This window comes from Vanellus vanellus (genome assembly GCF_965231255.1).
Source record: "Vanellus vanellus genome assembly, chromosome: 7".
Classification (NCBI taxonomy): domain Eukaryota; kingdom Metazoa; phylum Chordata; class Aves; order Charadriiformes; family Charadriidae; genus Vanellus; species Vanellus vanellus.
Genome location: NC_138912.1, coordinates 8,938,084 through 8,955,146, shown reverse-complemented (window position 1 = coordinate 8,955,146; position 17,063 = coordinate 8,938,084). Strand labels below are relative to the sequence as shown.

At 40.8% G+C, this 17,063-nt stretch overlaps 1 protein-coding gene across 1 annotated transcript in view; it reads right to left on the bottom strand.

Annotated features, from left to right (window-relative positions):
• GFRA1 (GDNF family receptor alpha 1) overlaps positions 1-17,063 on the bottom strand; it is a gene marked incomplete at its 5' end in the record, with an annotated part of 145,238 nt that overhangs the window by 28,656 nt on the left and 99,519 nt on the right. Inside the window, 2 exons of the mRNA XM_082486271.1 lie at positions 1,388-1,522; positions 6,728-6,837. Of these exons, the coding sequence (XP_082342397.1) occupies positions 1,388-1,522; positions 6,728-6,837 (245 nt within the window). The remainder of the gene's footprint in view (positions 1-1,387; positions 1,523-6,727; positions 6,838-17,063) is intronic.

Sequence of the window (17,063 nt, the reverse complement as noted above, 5' to 3'; positions counted from 1 at the left end):
GTTGCGGCTTGGCTTCAGCCAGCAGCAAAGAGTCACGCAGCCGCTCGCTCGACTCCCACAGCCGTGGGAAAAATTGGCAGAAAAGGGCAAAACTCGCGGGTTGAAATAGTGTAATTTAACAGAACAGCAAAAGGGAAGAAGAAAGAAAAACAATAACACCGATAAAGGAGTATAAGAACGCGTTTACAGTACCGCCGCACAGCACGCCGACCACACCCGCACAGCACGCCGACCACACCCGCACAGCACGCCGACCACACCCGCACAGCACGCCGACCACACCCGCACAGCACGCCCCCGAGTGGCGACTGACTCCCTTTTCCCGGCTAGCGCCTCTTATAGCCGGGCATGGGTCACGTGGGATGGAATACCTGCCTCCCCTGCCGGCTCCTTGGGGAAATTAACCCCATCCTTGCCGGATGACTTTTAAAACCGGTAAAAACTTTTTACCCAGAAAACTCCTGCTGGAAGCCTATTTCTTAACTTTAGTCTGACGGTTAAAAAATTTCCAATTTTGAGCCTAAATATGTATGCCCAACATCTCCCTTTTTGACCTTGTGCCAACATTATCCTCTAAGTTAAGTAATCCTTTTCCCTCCCTGGGCTTGCCCCTCTAATGCAATTTCAGAGGACAATCATGTATCCTTTCAACTTCTGTTCTGCTAGGCTAGGGAAGCCAAGCTCTTTTGGTCTCCTCATTTATCTGAAATTAAAACTCTGATGCACACTCCACATCATCCAATTATGCTGCTCCAGGCAGACAGGAAATTTGAAAAGAGAACCTGCCAAAATCGGCTCCACTGAGCCATTCTGAAATTTATAATAGTCCCTAATTTGGAAGTGAGTTTAACTGAAAAAAAAAAAAAAATCAATAATTTAACAAAATCTTGAAAATAGGTACCATCCAGACCTGTGTTAAAACCAGGCATCTGAGATCAAGTAGCCTAAAAAACCTGAAGCTCGGCTATAAATTGCAAACACAATCCAATTTATACTTACCTACAGCAAATCCTTCATATCATAAACTACATGTCTTTTTTATATGAAGTTCTTAACTTATACAGAAGCCCCTTAGGTGTTGCAATTTTTTGGTACAGATGCTGCCTGACTGTTAGGGTCCGACCATGATCTGTGTCGTAAACATAGTTCTATATGATACAACATTGTTATTTGAATTTTTTTCCAAGAGCTTCTCATGTTTGCTATCTTGGCCATAAACCACAGTATCAGGTATATTTGCTCATTTATTTAATTCTTACACCTACAGCAGAGCCATGCTTACAAAGTGCAAAGAGACGTCCTTGATGTATCGTAACGTACTTTAACAGTACAGAAATTCCAGACAACACGCTAAAACACATTTAAAGATATCTAATTTTGTACTCACTAAGGCATATATTGTCCTGGAAGAAATTCAGAAATTTCTGGCATTCTTCTATGTCATTACCGCTGTTGCTGCAGTCACACCATGGGGCGACGCTGAGACTATTTGAGTCTATGTAGTTCGGTGTCATCACTGTGCCTATTAACAAAGAGTGAAGCACAGTACTGTGAGCAACTTTTGTACTGAAATATTCTTTCCATACTAAGAAGATAGCAAACGTATTAAGTCGGGTATTCAGGGATGGATTCACAACGCAGACCCATGGCAGGGCTCTTAAGTCCCCAGACGCAACTGTTTCTGGCTCCCTTCGCCCTCTGACACCCAGCCTTGTGCCGTACTTCACACCCTCCGCTGGTTGAATGCAACCTCCTTAGGGACTGTAACATGACTCATGCATTAAAGACTTGCTCCTTTCCTCCAAAAAGGTTTAGATTGCATTCCCACATAGAGCTGCATCAGCAGATCTGACAGGAGGAAAACCACGGCACAGGGGAGGGATGGACCGGGAGAAGGTGGGAACCTCTTAAAATGACTTTGCTGCAAATCAAAAAATAAGTAGATCTGCACCCTTACAGTTGCGCTCTAAAAATCCATTTTTTCTTCCTCGCTTGTGTTTTTTCTCATTTTTGTTCTAGCTGCAAATAAATGGCTGAAACTAGACATCCAGACCTCAGCTTCCTCCTTGGCTCCGCAGCCAGCCAGGGAGAGCAGTTCTGAAACACATGAGCGAGGGGAACACTAGTCATGCTGAGAGGAGCCCTCATGCGTCTTGGAGAAGCGTTGACCCCAGGGTGCTTGTTAGGGACCACCAACAACGAACAAAGCAAAAACATAACCAGCGTGCATAAAACTGTACAGTAGATTCTTTGCAGGCAATAAATTACTATTAATCTTGCCGTGTCACTGCTTTTTCAGTACAGGGAGTGTTCCCTAAACATTGTCAACAACTTGGAAGCACAGGTTCATTCTAACTCTATTACAAATTCTTGGGTAAATATGCTCACATTTATATGTCAACTCAAGGCTACCAAGAATGAAACGAAACCAAAGAATGCATTTTGTCTCCTAAAAGATACACAGCAACTGTTCATCACTCATGTGGATCAGGCAACTGCGATATGATCAGCGCTTACTCAAACCAGTAGTTTCACCGAAGGCATCACCCCAGCAGGTCAGAGATTTCAAACTTCCCTAAGGATTGGGAAGTTTGAACTTTTATTTTATTTATCTGACCAAACGGGGAAAATGAAATAAAAAGGGGCAGGTATTCCAGACTGGGACCGATGACAGCTGTTTCAGGAAACACGTTCCTCACTTGGTAATCTACAGTTCTAGGACAGGCCATATATCATGAGTAAATGTGACCACAGCTCCTCAAAACTGACATCAAAGTAGTCATTAAGAAGAGAGAATAGATGAAGGATAAACATTAGAGACCCAAAGTGTACGCTAGCAAAGAAAATTTGGTCCATAGGTCCAGTGTGCCAGAGGCTGCGACAACACACAGGAAAAGGCTATCAAACATCAAGCTAAAAAAAAAGGAGCATTAGACATAACACAAATCACAGAATGATGTCAAATAGCCTTTCAGTCACTTGGCAGCGCTGGGAACTGAACAAACCAACGTACAAACTGCTTCATACATGACGTGGGAGACAATGCAGAAGAGTGACTAGGGGCTGGCCTGAGAAAGGCAGTAATGTATGTGAAAATGAATGCAGCCCCACCACCAAACTCACAAAAAGCATCTTTTGTCTTGTTTCAGGATGTTCTTGAATTAGAATGCAATCCCATACCTTTATCTGCTTCCAACTTTTAACAGATAGTTGCAGTAATAATTGCTCAAATCCTACATGAGATTAGCACGAGAGTAAATAGCACAGCTCAAAATTTATTAAATGCAGGTAGAGAATTTAGTAAAATAGGCAAATATCATTTGCATCATTAACGGAAACTTGACAGTAGATAAATAAGATGAGGAATTATGTTAAATTAAAACAAATCAAATGAAAATATCTGTCCAAATGACAATATCTGTCCGTTATCTATTTGATGGTTCAGTACACTATTTCAACGATGTGACATGATCTGAAAAGAAGTAAGAGAAAATGAAAATCAAGAGGATTTTGCAAATGGAAAGAAAACAGGCTTAAAAAAAGGCTAATTAGAAAATGCTTACTGAAGGGTTAAAAAACCAGAAAGGTATTGAGGAAATTAAAAAGGTCACAGGTAAGACTTTCTTATCATGAAGAGGTAATAAAGTAATTAAAATGGGTCGAGGAAGGGGCTAAACGCCTAACAGATACGAAGCTACTATTAGGGCTGATGAATACAGGAAAGACAGGACAAAGAATGTGTATACACAGCACACAAACCGTACATCCAGCAAAACCAGAGTGGCTGAAAGAGCAGCTAGTAGAAAATCAGCCTGTCATTTAAACCCGGGGGCAGATGTGAACCCAAGCGGATTATATGCTTGGTTTCCTGGGGTGGATTTTCTGTTTTCCCCGCAATGTGTGTGCCTTCCCCTCCTCCCCCCCGCTAGCTGGCATCTTGGAAATTCTGCTGAAGGACACTAACGGATCAGAGAAACCATGGTGGCTGGCAGGAAAATAGGACATGCTTGGTTTTCCGTGCTCTCTCTACCAAATAGTTCCGTGACTGTCTCAGTAGTAGGCAGTCAGGTCTCCCTATTCTAGACAAAAGCAGAGTTGACCTCAACACAGCCAAGACGTTGCTCAAATTAGGGTCGATTAAGAATGCGGAGATGGACGGTGAGTCCAGGAGAAGCGGCGTGTGACTGAAGTTCCTTTGGCCCATTGCGACTCCAGTTTATTCGCATAAACTCTCATGGAATTCCTGGGAATCCCAGGGAAGTTAGATGGATTTTATGGAAAAGAAGTGAAAACGTGTCAGAAAGTGAATGCTAAAGCAGATCTTGAAGCCCGCAGTTAGAGCGATACCGAACTGATGTGGGAGTGCACACAGGTCCAGATGGCTTAACTAGGCTGAATCTCAAACATGGCTATCTCCAATCTTATTCTACATTTAATAATTTTTATATTTTTCCTTTAAATTTTTTTTAAAAATATTACTTTATCCCTACTACTATAACAAGGACCCTAAAGCAATGAATTCAGATTTTCAAAATTCTTGTAAAATATATGTAACTTTAAAATTGCACATATACACCTTGACGCAGACCTTGCAGAATCCTATGTAGACTGTTCTCCATTTAACTGGTAAAGCACCCGATACAGAGCATGCCTGACACTATTCCCACTCAAGTAATTTATTTCAGGTGGGATTCCAGTAATTTCAGTGAAGTTCACTCTGATTTACATCACTGTATGCGACAGCAGAATCACATCCACTGTACCTTCCATAGAGAACCCTCAATTTCCTGAACAAACTCTATGGAGGCATCATTTTTGCTACAGTTAATGAAACAGCTAAATGAAATAATGTTTTATCTTAATGAACAATATTTTATCTTAATTAAAACACCTGGAGATCCCGACGCTCTGATGAATGAATGGATCTGTAACAGCTTCTTACCCACAGTCTATCTATCTATCTCTTCTTCCTGTGTTTTATGTATTAAGCAGACATTTGAAAGATTGTACCTCTGATTTCTATCTCAGCATCTTACAAGTTTGACGATCTTCACATAATTTAGTCCACTTTTATATCAGCTTGATATCAGAAGCAGGAATTTACCGGTTAAGCACATAAAAATTTTGCTTGGGTAATTGTCTTGGTTTATCAGAATTACTACCGAGAAGTAAAAAGTCTTGTAACACGAGTCAGTACCCATCTTTTTGCATGTGTCTAGGGGCTAGCAGGAAGGATGAAAAATTATTTTTTTTCCCTCTGAAAATGAGAACTCCTTTTGACTTCAACTCGTTAGGGATCCATTCCGCATTTCTGATGTGTGACAGTGTTTTGCAGCACGGTCATCCACAGTAGCACGAAAACACCTGACTATTTAAACTGGGTCATCCTTGGGGTTAAACTGAAAAATGGATCCAACAAAACCGCCAGCAAAATTCACCAGGTCCAGCAAGAACTTCTTGGCAGCTCTTACCCAGAAGTATCTATTAGCAACACTTACCCTTTGCCAGCAGCTAGACTTCTTAATCTCATTGACTAGATCAGATTTCAAGGCTATTCAATTCTTTGGTTTACAGTCAAATGACATTCTGTCATAACTGTTCATATGTTATACCCTTTGCATACTGTCTTCATCTCTTAAGTCATAGAAGCATATCCTTTGAAAGCATCACATCTTATTTTACCAGTTGCCACAGGGACTTACCTCACTTGTTAGCTGCTGGAGTAATAAGAATGGTAACAAAAAGGCAGTGAATATAGCTTTCAGTCATTTTTCAGCAAAACCAACCTATTTTAGAAATATTTTATTTTGGATATTATCTCCAGAGACATTTACTTAACAGCAGGATCTGCTTCAGGGCCTCAGCTGGGACCTTCACGCCCAACAGAAGGGGATATTACTGCATCACAGCAGGTGCAGGCTGTAAGCTTAAAAACATCTTATCTGGTGGCCTTTAAAATTCGTTTGTTTCAGAGTTTTGACATTCACTTATTCTTTATTGCCCAACGATGGTATTTCTACAAGTTCACCTTCCTGAGATGATCTCTCACTTTCAGGAATCAAATAATGCGTGTGGTACATGGAATCTGGTTTGCATAAAGGCATCCTTGTCCCTGTTGACAGTCGGGAAAGTGACAGCAAAGAAAATTAATTATGTTGGGGAGTGAAGAGGATTTCAGAAGATAAATTTGTTCTCCGTTCACCTCCATTGACAGACATCTTAGAAAACGTTTAGAGTGGACAGAAGGACATCATGAAAATAATAGCAGCTGGAAGTGAAACTAGGTGGGGTTGGCCTGTTGTCTCGTTCCTCAAACATCCTGCAGACTTCCCCTGAAGACCAAGAGGTATTTACCCAACCTTGTGACGACAGCTGCAAAATCAGCCAAGCTGTAGTTTCAACTTGTTCATTTCAACTTCCTACTTCATGGTCCTGTCCAAATTCAACCTCCTTAATAAGCTTCCCTTTGTACGCTTGAATTTATTTCAGATTCAAGCACCTTTCTCTTCTCTCATTATCCTATCCTTAATTTCCTTGCAACGTACAAATTTACCCCAGGAACCTTTGTGAGGTAAAACAGTGCCAACACACTTAGGTGGAGAATTTTGCCTAGTGTCATATTGTAGAGTATTATGTTCCACAGTTTTTATTTCACGTGGGCCTTCAAAATATAGTTTGGGTGTTTTTCTTAGCTCAAGCAAGCCCCCACCCTTCCCTGCCTTCTTACCAATAAGCCCCGAGTAAGCGAGGAGGCAGTCAGCATAGTTCTCCTTCAGACAGCTACTAACAGAGCGTGACTCAGGCTGGCAGTTTGTGAAGAAATCTGCAAGGCGAGATCTGCAACGTGAAGAAAAATGCATATCTTTAAAAATCAAGCCTGCGGGCATTCTTACCTTTTACACTCTCTTTGGTTTTGGACAAGGCTTAATATTCTTTAACTTAAATATGTATTGGACACATTTCGGCTGATGAGAGCCTCTTGCTAAGACGCATCTCTTTCCAGAATGCATTTTTGAAGTCAGAACAAAAAAGTGTAAGAAAACAGTAAAAAGGGACAGAACAACAGGGAACGCCTGTCCTTTACTAAAAGAAATGCTCTGCGTTTTCATGCCAAAAAAAAAAAAAAAAAAAAGACAAAGAGCGATTTTATCAACTGAGCAGTCTTTTTGCACGGATCTGAACTCTGACTGGAATCTGTTCTTCTACAGACTCAGAACACAGTTTCTGCTGTTTTACTGATTACACAAAACTGTATGTTTGTGCTCACAGAGTCCTCCTACTACATGACTTGAGACAGGACCTGCTTTGGTACCGCCCTGAGTTTCCGGGCAATGGGCTTACCCCAGCTCTGGACTGGCCTGCAGATCCAGCTGGGATGATCTCCACTGCCTCCCGGAGCCATCCCGGAGCCTCCCGGAGCCATCGTACTGAGAATCTATTTGTATCCCATCGCCTCCCGGAGCCATCGTACTGAGAATCTATTTGTTCTTGTAAAATGTGAATTTATCCCAAGTCTACGCTATTGAGCCCAGCGCTGAGCAGAAGGGAATGTGCGCTCTGCACCAAGTTCTGCTGCTGACTGGCTGTATAATCTGCATTTACCTCAGTTACCCCACATCCAAGACGGAGAGAGCACTGCTTACTTGTAGAAAGTGCTTTAAGACTAGGACTCTTGTTGCACTTAGCAGATCACTGCAATGTTGGAAAACAAGAAAAGGACTAGCAGCCAGGAACTCTTCCATTATTTGCTCTTTAGAGGCCACATAACGCTCCCATTCAGGTCTGTAAAATTTGAGTGGCATCACTGAGGTGGGTTAAGGTCCCACATCCTACAGCCCATCTTAGCCTGCTCTCATCAGGTCCACTCGTGCTTTCACTTAGACTTGTAAACTCGGAGCAGTGACTTTTGTTTATTTAAAAAGTGTCATTGAGACCTTTATCTCCATGAACAAAATTATTTAACCTCCCAACTTTGATCTCCTCTTCTGTGAAAAAGAGGTGAAAAAGTTTTTTTGCATATAAGAACGCACAGTGATGTTTCAGGATCAGGTGCCTAATCTTTGCAAAGCCCTCTCAAAATCAGAATAGCATAACCTACGCATTTTCAGCACTGCTTTAGCATTATGTAGATTTGCAATATAAATGCTCTTTTCTAGTTTTGCAACGAAAACACAAAAGTTAGCAGAAACAAGTGATTTGCAAGTGATTTACTTTATTTGTTTACATGCTCCAGAGACTAATTATCTTTGTTTGCTTTATTGTTTTACCTATCTCAGAATGGGATTGGCTGTACATCACTAATTGGCCTGAAAGTAGCGATGGGCAAACTTCAAAAGGTTCACAGGCTTAGTTTGAGAAAGCATCCTATAAATAGACTGTATGCAAACTGTACCTGAATTTATCCAAGCTATTCTCATGACCTCTTTTCAGTTCTATCCCTTGCTGACTGTACTGACACCAGCAAATCCATGGTTGCCTTCAAAACACAGTCAACTGTAAGCTGTTCACTCCCTCCCTTCCCTTTTTTAACCATTTAACCTTGAGATGGACACCTGTACACAGTTACCTTTAACAGCTTTAAAAAGTCAAGCTCTCTACCGATCCTTCAAGATGCCCTATACGTATACATAAATTTCTAAATTTCCAGAAAATCTCTGCTTTGCTGGTGAATATATACTGTACCTACCAGGGGACAGGCTGAGAGGAAATGGACCACACTGCATGGTAAGAGAAAAACAGCAGCACCATGAAGATAATTTGGGCAAGGAAACCCGATGTCACCGCGGTGATGCCTCTCTCAGTCAATAATTAAGATAGTGGCTCGGATCCAGCCTTCCGAGCAACTGGGAACAAAGGCAGTTGACAGTTTCTAAGGTTTTTACAAATTCTGCTAATACCTGGGTGAAGTCTGTTTCAGGACAGAAGAGAGCCTATTACATCTATCCAGTATGAAAAATCTTTGCCACGGTCAAAAGAGCAAGCCTGCTGTATGTGCAGTATTTTTGCGTTTCTAAAACAAAGTGGCTCCGCAGATTTTAATTTCATTATTTTCGTGACAAAGAAATCTTTTGGGAGATGCAATTATACAATCGGCACCTTGATAATCCTGAAAAACACTTCTTGCAATCATGTTATCATTCTTAAATGTCCAGTTCTCCCTTAGATTATTAGGTGCATTGGTCCAGAGATCATTTAATACATTCCTCTTCTCCAAATGTTTTTAAGGACTGATAACTATGGAATAACACCAGTCATTTACCACCCAGTCTGCTTAAAGAATGTATTTGTTGCAAACCCTAAAGGAGACTAAAAATTGCTCTGCTGATCCTTTTTGCCTACAGCTTGATTTCCATGTTAATTTCCAAGGAATTTTGGTGGTCATAAAAGGTAATGATCTGACAATGTTGCACATTTAAGTTTTCAGAAGCCAAATATAGTTCCGATAGCTCTGGTCCAAGCATTACTGGACATCATCATAGACCTCCTCCCTAGTGAGCCATCCAAACTTCACACTATTAAAGTTCTCACTCTCTCCTGAGCTGTTAACTACACCTGATCTTTATGTGGACTCACATCCACCGGAGACAAAGTTAAGGCCAGCAAACAAAAACAGAGACAGACCTCCATCTGCCATAAAATAACTCCATTATTTCAGCAAAGACCTGCTGATTAACACTCACTGAAGATCTAGCCCCAAACATTTCTAGTCGGTGCTCATCAGCAATACCAACACAGTGGTACTCTCTTTATCTAGAGAGAGACAAATTAGCCTAATTAGGAACCATAGAGTCATTTGTCCTAAAGTATCGCACATGATATTAAGAGCCATTTTGTCTAGAAGAGACAATCCTCCTAGGGATGCTGAAGCAGAGCAATCAGATGATAGCGGTCCTATAAAAAAGACACACACTGCTAACAGTGTTCCTTCAGCAGGAAGCAACTTGTAGGCAGTAACTCGTGGGTAAGTGTCTAACCCACGACTGAGCAGTTTGGTAATCTAGAGAACAAAGAGAACTTGGAACACGTGTGGCGTTCAAATGCGCAGTTTTACACGTGCAATGTACATATATGTATCCATTCTTTAGATGGCTGGAGAGAGGCAGGCAGTTTTATATGGTGCATAACATGTAGCAGGACCAAATTTAAAAGGAACTATTAATTTCTTTTTCTTTTGAAGAATCACAAATCCTCTTTGTGCACAGCAGCGCTAATGATTTTTTTCCCCTTCCTTTGCATAAAAAAAAAAAAAAAGGAACTGAAGAGAACCACACAGAAATCTTCCTCCTTGAAAGAAAAAAATACCTCTCTTTGTAGGGCAAAAAACCCACAAAGTCCTATTGTACCTACCATAGCCCTGGAAAATCTCCTCAAAGTAAACTGCAGATCTTCTGGAAAGCTTGCTTTAAATATTTTGGATACCACTAACTGAAAAAATAAGAATAATCCTATTGGCAAATTCAAAGAAAATCTGCTCAAACAACAAACAGTCTTTCCGAGAAGAAGAGAAAAAAATCCCAAACCTGCTATTCTCTAATGCTTTGTATTAGCCCCAGTAAAATCATTTGTAACAGTTAAAAATACAAAGAAAACAAAGTTAATTTTTTTTCCTTATGATAGTGGTTCTTCAAATACTCAGCAGGATAAATCAAAACTTTCAAATTGTGCTTACAAATAAGCTTTGTTAATAGCAGCATTCTGTTTAATCTGCATATAATTTTTGAGGCAACGATTTTATATTAGCACAGCCTGTTGCGTAGGCAACATTGATTAGGTTTTCACCATTTTTTATTCTCAAGGTTCTGTAAAAGTTCTTTGATGTTCTGAAATTATCTTTGATATTTATCAGTTCTCCCTCTTTAAAGTTGGTCAACTCAGCTTCAGTACTGGTGCAATATTTAAAAGCATGATATAAATGATGAAGTGGCAGAAAATTTCTAAAACTGCATTTTTAGTTTGGATCTGGTGTCAATCCTGGCCTATGGAAAGAAGCTCTGCAAACGAGCCATGAGTCCTCCCCAAGAAGTCCCGCTGTTGCTGGGCTGGCAGGGGTTGATTTCTCTTACTTTTTTTCTCCCTGGCTGTATGCACGTTTAATTGCTGCTACACAGGGGCCGAGCCAAGACAGAGAGAGAAACCTTCTCTCGTTGCCTTGCCCTTGCACTGGTGATCTTCAGACCAAGAAGGACATTGAATCGGATGTCCCGCTGCTTGCGCTCACGTGCGCTGTGATGTCCAAGTGGGCGATTACAACTCCTTGCCCTGTTAGGGTGGCTTCTGTCCTCCGCGCTCACCCCAGTGACGTTAGATGAAGACTGGACATGCTCACTACCACCTCTCTTTATGTTTATGCTTGTTTAGGCACCTACTTCTGGCTCGACAGCAGTAATATAAAGAGTATGTAAATACCAAAGCTGAGCGACTGGGGTGACTACACTAATTAGTCAAAGCTGCTCTAGCGTCTAGACACCATTTGGCAGACACAGTATAGTCACGTAAGGGAAGTGCTGCATCAATATTCAAAACAGCAAAGTATAAATCTGACACTGAAAAAATTCAGACTAAGTCAATGAATACGTGTCACAGTGATAAATGACACCATTATAGAAAAAAAAAACAAGCCAAAATACTTGTTCTTCTTTTGTGGGGGGTCAAACGCAGTATCCTCCTCTGTAGCTGCAAATAGCTGCCGTATAGCTTGGGTGGTGCTATTTCTGCTGGGATGCAATAGCGGCGAGAGGGGTTGGTACGTGGCCAAACTAACGGCTTCATTGTTGGAGGAGCTTTTCATTTTCTCTTCATTTCATAAGCACGCAGTGAGTGGGCAGCAAGAAAATGAGGCAAAGGCTATGTAAGAAACTCTATCGACCAGTGAGCTGAAAAAAGCCTCAGAGCAGCTCCAGCATCAGAGAGATGACCCTCCCACCACTAAGTAATAGAGCTTTGACCCATTATTATTTTTTTTCATTAAAAGATGCTAGAGCTGAATAATACTAATACATCTCATACCTCCTTAGTTACATACACACACCATTCAGCACCTGTGAGCAACTATAAATTTTGACATTTTTTTGAAATGGTCATTTTTATATATATTTATTAAACAGCACCTCCGCTATTGTTTTTTCAGCAAAAAGGTTATTTTTTCTTTGGTCGCCCCTTCTCAAATAATGACAGTGTCTGGGCCTGAGGGCACTCATGTCCCTGCTCTGCCTGTCCCAGGGGGGTCCCCACCAAGCCCAGGGAGCCCCCAGCCCCCACTGCACCCTGACACACAGCTCAGCATTTGTACTTTTTGGGAAGTGGGAAGGAAGGGTAAAAAAGGGGACATGGTTTAGTGGTGGTTTTGGCAGTGTTAGGTTGATGGTTGGACTTAATGATCTTAAAAGTCCCCTCCAACCTAGACAATTCTATGACCCTATGATTCTAAAAGCAAAGATCTGATGGCAGACCATTTGTCTCCCAAGACCTGAATATTGAAAGCAGTTTCTCTCACTTGAGCAAACCCAAATCTTTTGCAACCCTGACAGAAACCATTACAGGATCTTGGTTACCAAATATCAGCTACTAATCGAGAGAAGCTGCTTTTTATCCGGTTTTGCTTCTGTTTTGTTATTTTAAATGACTGGCAGCCTCAGCCCGCGCAAATATTTGATTCTGTATTTGATTTATCTCTAAAAATCGTGTTGTTCATCTGGAAGTAAAATACAGACGATCCCCAATTACATGCAGGCAGCCTATTTGGCTTATGGAATAACTGGATGCAGAAACAACCAGAGACCACATGAGATTCCCTCAGATGCCTCTGAGCGTCACGACTGCTTGCTCAGAGCATCACGCACAGACACAACAGCCCACCAAAGCTGGCTCCTTCACCTGAGCACCCACACTCAACCCAAACCGGCTGGCTGGCTGGCTGCACCGTGTTCCCCACCGTGTCTGCCAGTACCTGTGTCACCCAGGCTTTTTGTTCACCAGGGGCCCTCAAGGCATCTAACACCCCAGATAACGGAGAGCCAACTATCAGAGATTCAGTCATGCAAAATGAAAAATATTTCCACCTATACACTTCCATGTCTATATTTTAAAATCAACAGTACAAGCATTGTATTCTTTCTATTCTTCTATTAACAAAACTAATCTTCTGAGTAACGAGTGCTCTATAAATAAACATGCCCCACACCCATGTTCTATTGCTGTATTTTATGCAAAGCAAAATAAAGTTATGTACCTTTTTCTGTTAATGTTACCCTTTCCTCTTGCTCATGTCATCTGCTACAGATCTGTTAGATCTTTTTACACAGTCTGCTACAGAAAATCAAAAGAACTTAACAAAACACTAACAAAACACTGAACAAAACACTTAACACTAACACTAACAAAACCACTAATCTCATAGTTTATCAGTGTTAGTGAAATCCTCTAAGTGACTCAAGATCGTGCAAGAGAGTAATTTTAATTTAATAAATTAGGGCTCCTTTGGGTTTAAGGAAAACTACTAAGCTCAAATGTGACTCTAAACAAGTATGATTTATTTGCAATTGGGTAATATAAATACTTTTATATCACTGACCTTTTGTGTAATACAACCGATTTTGAAAAATATGGTGCAAATCCTGAGCACAAGCTAATGCAATAAAAATTAGAACAGTGATTCTCAGATGCAGTGACACAAAACAGAATTTTCTCTTTCTGTTTGCAAAAAAATTACCTCAGACCTTTTTTTTAGAGGCCTGTTTGAGAGAACATCTGGAAAGCATTCCACAGGAAATCAAACCTATATTAGATATGTTTTGCGGGGCTCTGTTTCCTTGCACTGACTTTCAGCACGCATAATGTGTTTCTGTCTTCTCAGCTGCAAAGAAAACACTTCTCTGAGAATATTCTACAAAATGATGGGCTGAACTGTCAGTCTGTGGTTTCTATCCGGGGATGCTGGTAAGATTTCTATTTGGTCTATCTGTCTCTCTACCAAATCTCTCCAACAACATGAACAAATCCACTAGCTGCTTTCCGAGTACTGCGAGTTTGTATATTTTCATTTTATGTCATTTCCTTTATGCTGTTTAATTTGAAGCTTCTAAATATAAATGACTGTCATGTTTAAAGATGCCCAAGCCTCAGAGTGTCTCTTGATAGCGTGTTACTCAGGAAAGAACTAGTGCATTACGGAGAGAGTTGTTCTCACTTCATTAGCTGGGCAGACAGGAGTGTCTCTGAATTACAGGCTGGAAACCTACGAAAATCATTGTCACTCTCAAAAAGCAAGCCAAAGAAATGAATGCCACCGCAAGCCCTTGAGTGTGCCACTGGATGCTTAGGTGTTTATTAGCAACTGTATCGTGAGCGCACGCTGAAAGGATGTGGATCCAAGTACCTGAGAAAGACGGCCATGACAATAATATTTTCTGTAGCCACTTGAATAAACTACAATAGATTATTGCTGGCTCAAGCATGAAACCGTTGTGGAGTTTGGAGACAGAAAAAGATCTTAAAAGTCCAATACAAGTTTTCTCGTTACCAGAAAAGTTTTTTGTTGTTAGATGCACTGGATCATCAGGTTTCCTACGGTTACGTAGAGATGCTTTTTGCATAGAAAACCCCCTCCGTGGCACTGTGGTACGTGTGGTGGCAATCCCGAATGAAACAGCTCCGTGTTGCCTTGTCCCAGACCTGGCTGAAGCAAAGAAAGGGTGCCCAGCGTGTCATTGCACTCAGTCGTGCAGGGCCTGTGGGCAGCCAGCACACCCGAAACTCATCCTGACGCTACTCTAAAAACTGTTCTGACTTCAGGAGTAAGACAATGAATATAAAATCAGAACTACATCACATAAAAGCAGATTAGAGTCTCTTTTATGCCAACCCTTTTTTTCATGCACAAAACAGCCCCATCAAACAGCAAGTCAAAAAGTTCTGGCACTAGCAAACCAATACAGCATTGATCTTATTCAAGGTGTTTTACTTGCTTTTAGAAGCTTAATGTATATATAATGCTAGTGCAAAAAGCCCTGATTTGTAGTAAAGGATTGGCAAATAAACCATTTTTACCAGTTAAGGCTGCCTTAAGAGGTTTTTTTTGTCTCCACTGTCAAAAAACGTGAACACAGGCACTGAGGCTGAGACCTGACAGCCTGTGATAGATCCAGATGTTTACAGAAGTTGCTCAGCAAGACATTGTCCATTCTGAAGAATACATTGCAATGCTGCATGATGGGCAGTTACTGAGATGTTATCTCCAGCATTTCACAATGCCTAATTAGAAAAGGGAGAGGACATAACTGAGAGGACAATCACTGTAATTTATGCTTGCATTGGAACAAAAGGAAGTGAACTGAACATTCAAACGATACAGTCAACTTTTAATTTAACCGAGGGCTTAGTCACGTGTGCTTTGTAATAGAAAAACTTGCTGTAGAGGTTTATAGAATGTGCTTGAACAAACGTAGTCTGAGCACAAACATGTGAATGTAAGGTCATCTATTAATAATCTCAGACAAGGGTCACAGTCAGCTCACACAAAAAATCTATATTCAACAATAAACACACACCAGAAAACTTTTTCTGTGTCACTTTTTTTCAAGCCAGCAGATAATCAAAGCACAGGAAAGAACCACCACCTCTGCCAAGAAGTCTTTGTGGATAATGGTACATTTACAACTGACTTCTACTAAACAGTAGTTACTCCACCAGTAACGTAGCAGTGCTTAAAGCATAATGAAAGCAATGCAATTTCTATTCAGTAAACATTAAAATGCTAAAATTTGAAAATATGCATGTGGTTGTCACTTGCTCTGTTGAGAAACAAAGTTTTATTTTTAGTTCCAGTGTTTACATTTTCTTGCAGCTATTTTAACAGATGAACTGCCACCAGAAATATTCTCTCACTGGGGCCTGATGTAGAATGATATAAATAACCTTTACAAAGTCCAGCATAATGGAATGGTAAAATCAGTTGACATTCTTTTAATTAGCACTGCCTGAAGATTTACCTACACAGAACAGGAATAGCCAAATCCATCCCTGGAATAAATCCACTGAAGTCACTGATGTCAGAGGAAGTACACTGGGAATGGACTTGATATAATAGCTCTGTTATTCACATTAAATATACAGCAGCTTCTTGCCTGTAGCGTATGTATGGTTTGAGGTAAATGAGAAAACATTTTGATTTATTAAAGAAAATGCTATTGCGCGACACATACACCCTTTCCTTGTCCCAGCAACAGCACGTTAGCCAAATGTGACCGGGTGTACATTAAAAGGGATCAAAAATCTTGTCTTCACCAGACTTAACCGACTAGTGGGCGGAAGCTATTCATGCAAACCGGTGGATGCTGAACTCCTGCTCTCTGCAAAAATCTCTCAACTAACAATGCAACAAAACAGCGGTAGCAATACTCTTACTGGAACCCCATCCGGCAAAGCAATTAAGTGCTTGCTTAACCATAAGAACATGAGTAGCTCCAAATTTAGATCTCTATTAAAATTTAGTGCCAAATTTAACGTTCCTGGATTTCAATATTTTTGACTAAACATGCATGAGACTGCTTCATTAACATATGTAATTTAATCTTTCCCTCCTGATAAACGAACAAAACAAAATGGGTCACATTTGCCCTGATGTAACCCCCTTCCTGGCTCATCTTTCCCATCTGTAGTTTTCTTATTTCTTATGTCATACACGCAATTTTCCTTTCTCACTTAGAGTAACAAAACAAGCCTTTTCAGGCAAAATGATGATGAAGTACCACATTCAGGTGATACAAATGCCCCCAAGTTCTCAAAGCTAAAGTTTACCGGTGGCTGCGAGTACTCTAGCCCACTGAATCATTTTGGCTAAAAAGGGACTGACGTGGAAGGCAGGGTATCTAAAATCGGCCTATAAAACTCTCATCATTTGTATCCAAGTTTATTTTATGATTGCTGTTCACACATACGCACCTTATTCCCTCTTTCACTTCTTCAACAGGTAATAACGACTATTCAGCGCCACCGTTCGTTCTTATCCTTAACGGTAACCAGCAAGGAGTAGCAGGTCCTCAGCCACGCCAGGGACACTGCCAAAG